At 41.9% G+C, this 10,662-nt stretch overlaps 2 protein-coding genes across 3 annotated transcripts; both read right to left on the bottom strand.

Moving 5' to 3' along the window:
* Positions 1 to 1,876: 1,876 nt before the first annotated feature.
* LOC136424325 (sucrose synthase-like) lies at positions 1,877 to 4,916 on the bottom strand. Its single transcript, XM_066412883.1, has 3 exons — positions 4,858 to 4,916; positions 3,740 to 3,811; positions 1,877 to 3,448 (listed from the first exon to the last, which is right to left on the bottom strand). Exons 2-3 carry the CDS (start codon positions 3,768 to 3,770, stop codon positions 2,184 to 2,186), a joined length of 1,296 nt encoding a protein of 431 aa, XP_066268980.1. The 5' UTR covers positions 3,771 to 3,811; positions 4,858 to 4,916; the 3' UTR covers positions 1,877 to 2,183.
* Positions 4,917 to 5,645: 729 nt separating this feature from the next.
* Positions 5,646 to 8,977, bottom strand: LOC136424419 (D-inositol 3-phosphate glycosyltransferase-like). Of its 2 annotated transcripts, none has more exons than XM_066413017.1 (3): positions 8,790 to 8,977; positions 7,884 to 7,956; positions 5,646 to 7,565 (listed from the first exon to the last, which is right to left on the bottom strand). In XM_066413017.1, the coding sequence occupies exons 2-3, from the start codon at positions 7,888 to 7,890 to the stop codon at positions 6,334 to 6,336; spliced, it is 1,239 nt and encodes a 412-aa protein (XP_066269114.1). In that variant the 5' UTR covers positions 7,891 to 7,956; positions 8,790 to 8,977; the 3' UTR covers positions 5,646 to 6,333. The 2 variants fall into 2 exon arrangements, with proteins under 2 accessions (XP_066269114.1, XP_066269115.1); XM_066413018.1 differs by lacking the exon at positions 8,790 to 8,977 and adding an exon at positions 8,277 to 8,390.
* Positions 8,978 to 10,662: the final 1,685 nt, after the last annotated feature.

The raw sequence follows: 10,662 nt of genomic DNA on the forward strand, positions 1-10,662 counted from the left end.
AAAAGCACTATTGATGTTGCATTTTTAACAAGGAGTAAGAGAAGGGAATGAGTGAGGGCACTTGGAATCAAAATTGCAACTTTAACTCTCAGGTAACAATTGTTTTGAGGCTATATGAAAACGTGCATATGTTTTCAGTATGGCGAATGTTGGCCGGGTAGTGATATAACAATTACAATGTTGAGTGAGTTAGTGGTTGTTTATTCCGTATAGAGGACACTGTTGTTGAAAAGGACCCTTGTCAGTGCGGGGTTTCAAAGACAGGTGGGGGAAATTGATAATCTGACAGTCCTCGAAAAAAGTGCTATGTGGCGCCACCTATGTTACTTTAATCATTGTTATCTCCATGAAAAATGGAGATATTGTTTTGGGTGTGTCTGTCTGTGTGTGTGTGTGTATGTGTGTATGTATGTTTGTGTTTCCGCACCACTCCAGTCAGCATAACTCAAGAACCTCTTGATGGATTACAATGATATTTGGGATGTGGGCGGGTGTTGTGAAGCCGAAATTTAAGGTCGATTTTGGGCCCCCTGGTATGTGACCTTGGTACTGCAGCAGAATTGCAATTTTTGTATCTTTTGACCTGGACGTGCTGTGGTCTTGATTTTTGGGTGGCAGATAGCTTGTGATGTAATAAAGAAGTGGTGTAGGTTTGGGCCCCCTAGCAGCTTCCTCTGAAACTGCAGGGGCGTTTTTGTGAAAATCTTCTAAGGAGAATAACTGAACAAAGGAACAACGGATTTCCATGATATTTAGTATGCAGGTAGCTTAGATAGAGATATACACAATGAAGTGCAAATTATGCTAATTGGGACTTAATTTGCATAGCTAATGAGGAAAATCTATATTTGCAGTGTTTTCCATTATCAGACTCAAATACATGTAGCGTATGTAGTTTATGGAAAGTGGGTCATCAGCAGATACCAATTATGCAAATAAATTCCTAATTTGCATAATCAATGCAAAACACCATAATCTCATCTAATTGGAAAATTATAGGACTGTCAATATGATACTTAGTAAGCAGGTAGCTTAGACAGAGATATACATAATGAAGTGCAAATTATGCTAATTGTGACTTAATTTGCATAGCTAATGAAGAAAATCCATATTTACAGTGTTTTCCATTATCAGACTCAAATACATGTAACATATGTAGTTTATGGAAAGTGGAGCATCAACAGATACCAATTATGCAAATAAAGTTCCTAATGTGCATAATTAATGCAAAACACGATAATTCATCTAATTGGAAAATTATGGGACTGTCAATATTGCAACAGGTAAGTTAGATAAAGGTGTTTATGACCAAGCATATATTATGCAAATGTGTAAGTCATTTGCATGAATAGAATTGTTCATGGAGATATGAGGTCGTGGAACTCTTGTTGATTTTGTATCATCACCTATTTCGCTTACGAAAACGCTGGCCAGGCAATTAAGACAGGGGATGTGTTTTTTGTACGGGGGAGGGGGGAGCAGAAGAAAAAAGGGGTAGCGCTTATCTTAAGTCTCAGTCGAGAAACAAAAGATGATCTTGCGGCCAAAACTCCTTTCTCACCAATACAGTATGTAGGGAGGGTGCTGCTTGTATTTTTGAGAGTATGCGTGATTGTTTATTCCGTAGAGTTTTTGTGGGAGACTCTTGATACTATATGAGCGGAGCTCTAGACATACATGTAGGTGGGAATAATTGATAATCTAATAGTTCTCTAAACAGGCACAGTTTAAGCTAGTACGGTGGCACCATCTGTGTTATTTCAAGTTGTGAATCATGTATCGCCTATCCACATATGGAACACATGACCCTGTCTTTTGTATGAGCGGGGGAGGGTATAGTCAAGATTTTTGATTCAAAAATGCCAAAATAACTTAATTGATACAACTTATGGTTATTACTTTATTATGGCCTTTTTATTTCTCATGACAAGTACTAGTGGTTCTGGTCGTACCCTAGGTCATTACAAATAATTCAAGACCCAATCTAAGGTTCCATATAGATTATACAAGAAACATATTCCTTTCTTGAACATACATATACATGCTAAATTCAAAGATCTTCTCTTTTGAATTGTAAGAATTCTAATTCCTGGTAACAATCACTTTTACTTCAGCTAGCCCAGGCAATATTTATTGACAAAATAGGCAAGCATGTGAGAGCACGTTCAGGCTACTTCTTCTTCTCAGTCGTCCTTTGGCATAGCGTTGATGCCGCAAGCGCTAAGGAGGGTTCGGTAGGACTCCTCCCAATACTTTGACTCTATCAGTTCTTTCTTGAATTTTGCAGCTTTATCGAACTCTGATTTCACATGCTTCAAAGTGTCTACGATTTTGCCTGCCCACACCTTGGCATTTTCGTTAAGGTCGGAGTCCCGGACACTGGTTTCGACGATCCTGTGCCGGTGGTCTGGGGCGATCTTCTTATCTTTGATCAGATCATCTATCAAATTCGCTAGTCCTGATTTGTCGGAGATGAGGACGGGGATGCCCGCTGCGATAGCCTCGAGCCCGACCAGTCCGAACGGCTCGGCGCGGGACGGCATTAGGACCAGGTGGGCCTGCTGGATGTCCTCGCTGATCTCCTGTTGGGTTCCGTACGGTAGCAGCGTGGGCTTCAGCTTCCCACTCGCCAGGTTGTCCTCCAAGATCTTCTTGCTCTTCTCATAGTCGTCGGTGTCGATTCCGCGGGCTAGCCAGACCACATCTGTGATGATCTCCGCCACCTTTCCCATCGCCCGCGCGGCAAGGTCGTGACCCTTCAGCTTCTCCACATCCCTCACTCGGCCAACAGACAGCACCGTCAGTTGACCTTCATCGAAGCGTACTTTGGTTCTCGCAAACGTTTGAGATGGCTTTGGAAGGAAACAGTAGTGTATGTCTGGTTCCTTCCCTTTTTCGAGAAGTCTGTACTTTGTTTTGAAGTGCTGGTAAATCCGTCTTCCCACTGCAAACACGGCATGGACATTCTCGGCCTCCCACACCATAGCTTTACTCTTCTCTGACGCAGCAATGGCCTTCTCGTTTCCCTTGTAATAATCTGTGTCCTCTGGCATCACATGGGTGAAGAGGATAACCTTCGCACTGGGGTACCGTTGCGCTTGTATGTTCCGCGCTATTTGGCTGGTAATAGCAGAATGGCCAATGATGAAGTCCACCTTTTTTGGAAGATAGGGGTAGTGAATTGTGTGGTAGAATTCCAGCCATTCCCAGTTTGGCTCTCTCTTGAGACGTTTCGGACGAACAGGCGTGATCAGCTGAACCCCATCTTCGTCGGCGCATGCCTGATCGTCTTCCGGAGGGACTTTATACAGAACCGTACAGAAGACGATGGCGTTGGCTTTCCTTAGAAACCGCCCGATCTGCTGGTTGATAGTAGATATGCCACCCTTGCTTGTACCATACTCGTCGTTGAGTAGCAGGATTGTAGGGCGCCTTTCAAGATCTAGACCTGTGTAAATCGTTTAAAATATCAATGGAAAGACTTCAGCAAAAGTGATTCTATTTTTGATAACGTTATGGCTGTTGAACGTTCCCTCTTTAAATTTTCTTGTGATAACTCCTTTCTTTGGATGGTTTTACAAATTCCATTGCTCAATAATACAGAAACTATGTTTTCTTTATCATATCATCTTGCCACTTGAATAACATCTCTTCTCCTGTGTAGTATCAAAAGATGCTACTTTGTATTTCGTTACACGTTAACGAAGTTGATATTCCTCCACATTAAAAGACCATCTACCTTCCATCGGCTCTTCCCTTGACGAAGCCATTTCCAGGTACCACTGTTAACTTTGTTCACATGTAGTACTACCTGTGGATGAAGTTGGAAGAAAAAATAGGATATAGATTTACATTCCATTGAATACGAATCTAATACCTAAAATAAAACTACGCGATTACACATGATGCATATAGTGTAATAGCCCTACCTCTGGGATTTAATACTCCTGGACTTATATTAGGCTAATTGCTATTTCAGTTGGTCACTTTTGGATATAATGATATACATGTTAACTTTGTATTTGTATATTGACCGACTTAGCTAATAGCAATTTCTTTTGTATATTAGAACGTTATGCTCTTTGCTATATTTCTAGTTATTAACTCCGGCTTATCTAGTTTAAAAGTTTCACGAACACAGCGGCTCTAGACATATTTACGTCGACATCTCATTGTTGTTTTTTTGGTCACATTCATGACACTGATCATGATTTACCGTGCAGACCACCATATTTTGTCCAACAACGATAGTACGTGAAAGGTAACAAAGAGCACACGTCACTTGATACTCAGGTGTAGATTTGGGTTACGCCACCCTAAAGGTTGCTTAGGTGCACCGATAAATGACGGATAAGTAGGGTTTTGCTTCAAACAACCGTTACAGACTTACTTGGCTGTTTTGTCATTGATAAATCTTACTTTAAGATCAGTTTAATTCACTGGGGTTGTGTCCGCAGTATACCAACTCAACTTACACAATCTGTTATTCTGTCACTTCCGCATTGCAAAGGTGACCATTTGCTGTTCTTAAACTGTCCTACGAGGTAGCATTTTGTACTAAAACCTTATGAAAGACAACAAAAATGGTCTGTTTATCCGTTGAACGCCAGAATCATTTAATTTGTGTGCAAAGTCGACGTCATGGAAGCATAATAGTGCCTGGGTGTCACGCCACACCTATTTATGACTAGTTCTTGAACCCAGTATGAAATGTGTTGGTCGAAAAGTACCACACCTGCCTTTTATACAAACATTCAGACAGGCGGAACCACTTTTATGTAAGTCAGTACAACTGCATCTCTAAATACACTGAACTCGTTAACAATGTTACCAACTTGAACTGTATGTTAATCTCACCTTTGTTTGACGGGCCAAGAGACACCTTTTGAAGTCACGCATGCGTACCTATTTCCTCCTGAGTACTCAAAAAATAAACACCAGTCTCGACTATCCTTCCACGCGTGAAAAATAGTACGAATGAAATTTCCCCTTCTTCCTTTTCCTATAACTTCTGGTTGGCTGATAGAGGCGGGGGTACTCAACCTAAACAACACAACGACGGTTGCGTTTTTGAAAGATTTCAATGTTGCTTTGATTGCACTTTCACTTTTGTATTTTCCTATGTATAAATACGCCACAGGTGTGCTGCCCTGGGGTCTCTAGGGGCGCTTTATCAGTTTGTACCCTTGGCCTGCGTTGTGGTGAACTTTGCTCAGACCCACTTTACTAGATGGCGATCCCTGAACGACCTTTGAGCGACCAAATTGGATTTGTGTGACCTTTGGTTTTGTAATTGAAATATGATGCACGATTATTATTCAAAACAATTACGTGTAAAACAAAGCATACAAAACTTTGAAGATTCGTTCTTTGTCTATGAAAGTCGTTGAGCGATACGTCAAATTTTTGGTCGCTCAAGAGTCGCAGCCTCCATTGGAAAGGGTGTTTGTCACCGTGGGCCATGCAATTCGTTATTGTGTTAAAGGTAAATGCTTCAAAAAGAGGACAAACAAAAATACTGTACTGTTTCACTTGGGTTTGTTTTGTTTTTCTTGTCACCGTAAGCGATTGTACACATATTGAGGGTTGTCAAGGGTTTAACTAAAGCACAAACATTTTTTGGCAAATAGACTCAGTCTAAACTCTTGCATGAGTAATACCAGATTTATTCAATGTAGTCATTATGTTTTAAGATTCTCACCTTCTAGTTGGTGAAGGCAATCATTACAATTTTATTCATTTCATAACTCAACAAAACAGTTTGTTGCCCTTAATGATTCGTACTAAAAAATGACCAGTGCAACAAACAGTACAGTTTACACAGACCACACGCATTCATAAGCTGTACGCTTTTTTATTTTATGTAAAGTTGCAAATTTATGTTAGGTTTGATATATAAAACAAGTTCTAAAATAGCTATCATTTAAGATATCCTAATCTACCAACTGCCACTCCTCCACAACATGTGCCTCTCCATTTGAACCAGAAAATTACTTCAAAATGGTTATTCAAAGTACAATTAAGGCTAATTATAACTGGGAGCACTTTCAAAGTCATCCACATCCTTGGCAGCAAAGGAGTCAGAAATATTGCACATAAGCACCAAATCACTTCATAGGATATTATTATAAAATTCTATTTCAAATGGATGCCTAACTTCTGACAATTGTCAACCGAGAACAAAGAATTTAGCCGCGAGGTTAACATCTGGATCAAAGTATTAAAATGGTGAGCTTTCGAAAGTACAAATTTGCAAATAGATACCAAAAGACGTTGGTTGTAGAAGATGGAAAGTTCCCACGGATAAATGCACAGAATAATCTCTTGGGAGGTTTACTTAGTGCCACAGCACGCCTCCAGGAAGGCCTTGTGAGACTCTTCCCAGTACTTGGACGCCAACAGTTCCTTCTTGAACTGTGCGGCCTTCTTGAATTCAGACTTCAAGCTCATGTCGTCGAGAATGTCCACGATCTTGTCCGCCCAAATTTGGGCCGACTGCTCCAGGTCGGACTCTCGGACGCTGGTGGTGACGATCTTGTGCCGGAAATCCGCGGAGACTTTCCCCTTCTCCATCAGCTCTCTCATCAGATCTGCGAGCCCGGATTGGTCCGAGATGAGGACGGGGATGCCCGCTACGATGGCCTCCAGCCCGACCATTCCGAACGGCTCTGCGCGGGACGGCATCAGGACCAGGTGGGCTTGCTTGATATCCTGGATGATCTCCCTCTCCGTTCCATACGGCAGTAGCGTCGGCGTCAGCTTCCCGCTGTCGAGGTTGTCCTCAAGGATCTTCTTGCTTCTCGCGTAGTCATCGGAAGCAATCCCTCTGACTCGCAATCGCGCGTTCGGGATCTTCTCAACCACTTTCCCCATGGCTTTTGCAGCTATATCGAGCCCCTTCAGTCTCTCTACCCTCGTCACTCGTCCGACGGTGAGTACAATCTTCTCGCCGACGCCGTAACGCACGTTGGTGTTCGCAAAGGTTTCCGAAGGCCGTGGGAGGAACAGATGGTGGGAGATCGGCGGGTCATGCACTCTGTAGTGGTTGTCGTAGTGGTTGTGGATGCGCTTACCGACAGAGAAGACAGCGTGAACATCCTTAGCCTCTTTGGTCAGACGTTTCTCTTTCCCATCCGCAGCTATGGCCGCGGCGTTTCCCTTGAAGTGGTCGGTGTCAAACGGTATAATGTGGTTGCAGAGGACTGTTTTAGCATCGGGATAGCGCGCGCTGATGTTCTTGGCCGCTTGGCTGGTGATGGGGAAGTGGCCGACGATGATGTCTACCCGTTCCGGCAGGTTCCGGTAGCGGGTCATGTGATCGTACGTCAGCCATTCGATGCACGGCTCACGCGGGTCGTCAGGATCACGGAATGGGGTCAGTAGTATGACGCCGTCGCTTTCTGCGCATTCTATATCTTCCTTCGGAGGTGGATACAGAACCGTGTTGTAGACGACGACATTGCCTTTCCGTAGCAGCTTGGCCACCTCGCGGTTGACGGTGGAGATGCCACCCTTGGAACTGCCGTACTCGTCATTGACCAACAGGGCTATTATCTTTATCGTTTCTGTGGAAATTACATCGATGTGATGCGGCGTTAAAAAGAAAGATAATCATTGTTTGCTTCCATCATACACAATTGGAAAAAAGCGTTATGTAACAGCTATAGTATGCTCTTTATTCACATTTTACGAGACGGCTATATAGTTGTTTCGCCTGTTACACGCCTACAACTTTGTGGTTTATTCTAAAACATCTGAAATTATGATACATTTACTGTTAATTTAGATCTGTTATCAGCCCACTAACAAAATAGATAGAATCTGCATAGCTTAATCATTGAACAGCAAAAGGTGATACGGCTATGAGTGTTGTGAAAACTTACCAGCCATATTTGACGGACATAGTCCTCTGCCATTCTGATCCACAGCTTAGCAGCGCTCGGTTTGTTGATATACCTACATTGGAGAGAGGTAGAACCAATTACAACAACCACAGGTATAAGTATGCAGGAAGTCATAATATGACTTTAATACAACCGTGACCGCCAAGTAAACTGAAGTATCTATTACCTATTAAACCTCCTTGCTATTACATAGCTTAGTCTGTCGAGAAAAACTGACCTTCAGTCTCTTTATTATAAGAAATCCAACCCGTGCCTGAACACCAGCACCCCGATACCTGGGCGAAAAGGTTAATTTGTTCGCGCAGGTGTTACATGATCATGGGGTCCAGATGTAACATGTTAGCAATTATTGTAACCATTATGGTGGCTAACCTTTGCTGAAAACAGAACATTTCAGAAAAATGTGTTCCATGAACCACATTTTGGTTGAGAGCAAAAGCCACAAAACAGGTTATTGCCAGACAGACATAAATAGTGCGCTGACGTCGAACAATGGCGGAGCGTAGACAGGTACACGTACAAAGGTCACCAGGTGTGAAGCCGTCACGCAACAGTGACTCCTTATAACAAGTGCATTGGCTGAACTACATAACACCAGGACCAGTCGTCTATGGCCTTGTCGTGTTTTTCACTTAGGCCCATTGCAGTTGAAAACTGTCAGAATCTCTATATGAAGATTATAGAATTGATATATGCACCCCCATGACACAGACCGTGAAAAAGTCTGACCTTCGCTTTGTTGAAAAGACCTGTGCATTTTCGCGGTGAAATTGGCTTTCTATTCAAAAATGGTTGTAACCTTAACTTTTGAGACACTGCCACAGTTGCAGTAGCAACACAGGTAAACAATTTAACCATACAACCTCTGTTAAACGGCCATCTTACCTTAGTTTGTTGACCCATACGCTGATTACGTGGTCACACCTTGACGTCACGTACCAATTTCGTCCGAACTCTCAAACCTTAAGGGCTGACTGCGTGTGCCTATCCGCAAGTATACAAAAAGTAAGAGTAAATCGGTACTACAGGAGTGAAACGTATCCTATTATAGAACCCACTCATGTACAATCTGTTTTATTGTTCTATTGTTTAACAGGTGTTGAATGCTAATGACCAAGCAGTAGTTTGTGCAATCGAAAAGGAACTTTCTTTTCTTTGACGACCATTTCACTTGGTGGCCTTTGTATCCATGCGCCACTGAGGTTACACTTCTGACTGTGGTGGTGTAATTAGCCTCCTTTGGGCTTATAATACACTTTTTGTTGATGACGTCTTTTGTACTAGGGAGTTTGAGCCGCCGACGGACCTATGATTACGGGCTGGCTGCACGAACGACCCAGTACAAAAAGAAGTCATCAGCAAAACGTGTATTATAAGCTCCCACCCCTATAAAAAGCCCCAGAGAGCCTGCTATGGAGGCTATGGTGTAATAGCGTCATGACTGATTACCCTCAAGGGCGGGATATCCGTTACTTGACAGAAGGATGCGACTACGTCAAGAGAGATAAAATTGCAGGATTGAGGGCTCATTAATAAGAGGCTGATACCCCTCCTTTTTATGGGATAAATCCTTTGATAACAGCAACAAAATACCAACAACATCCACATGTGACAATTGAATTAAGGTCCTGAACAAAAACAAACACCCTATTTAGACTGGACTCATTTCTCTCCCCCCCCCCTTTATAACTTCCAAACGGTATGGTGTATGATCAAATTTGCAGGGGGTGATAAGCATGTAAATATTAATCACTCTCCATAATAAGCCTTGATTATTTGGCGAAGATAATGTGTTCTTGGAACTCTAGTTAAGTTATACAGAGGTGCATAACATTAGACAAATGTTATGTAAATTATGGAAACGTTTGCATAGCTAATGAGGTGATAATTTTAGTGAAGGTATAGGGTCTTGTACAGTTATACTTTAGCTCTTAACGTTTATGTTGTCAAAATGTCAAAGACATTTTGGACTTTCTTTGAAGGAAACATCGGGTCTTACATCGGTGGCCATAGTCAATACACTTAGGTGTCCTGAGCAACCACCTGTCCTCAGCAACCATTTCCTCAGTCCCTTGAGTGCTTGCTGAACCCAGGTTTGATTGTAGCTTTAATTTTCAGGCAAAGGCTACTTGTATTGATCTCAGTTTCAGACTTAACACACATGCACACCTGCAACATTCATGAATAGTCCAATTTAATGTCATATAGGATAACTTCGCAACAGCATGTAATCAAATGTATCTACTTTGATATTTCCACCAATTTACGATAATACATAAAGTAGTCATACAAAACACAAAACAGTAATACTTAATCTATACTACACACTTAACAAAATCAAACACACAAATACAAACATTTTGCTATATTTATAACAACAACAAAAACACTGTCTCCTTTGCAACTGAAAAAAAACAAGTCATGAAAGCACACCAGTATTTTCCATTTCCTATCATATTTTTCAGCTTTGTTTAAGAACTCCTAATAAACATGACCAACTGTATCAACTACAAGAGTGAGACATCTCAACTACTTGCACAACCCAGTCCAGGTTCATATGTTCACAAGTGGCACATTTCTACCCCTGGACTCTCTTAACTTTATGCTGGCCTGGTATCCAAACCTATCATAGCTCCAGAGTCTCTTCTGTCCTCTTTGAAAATAAGCTAACTTAATACTGCACTAAGTATGATTGTGACATTGTGCTTAATGTACTGCATTGTAATGAGGACAAGATTTCTGACCAGTTAATCTGCAC

This window comes from Branchiostoma lanceolatum, chromosome 18 (assembly GCF_035083965.1).
Source record: "Branchiostoma lanceolatum isolate klBraLanc5 chromosome 18, klBraLanc5.hap2, whole genome shotgun sequence".
Taxonomy (NCBI): Eukaryota; Metazoa; Chordata; class Leptocardii; order Amphioxiformes; family Branchiostomatidae; genus Branchiostoma; species Branchiostoma lanceolatum.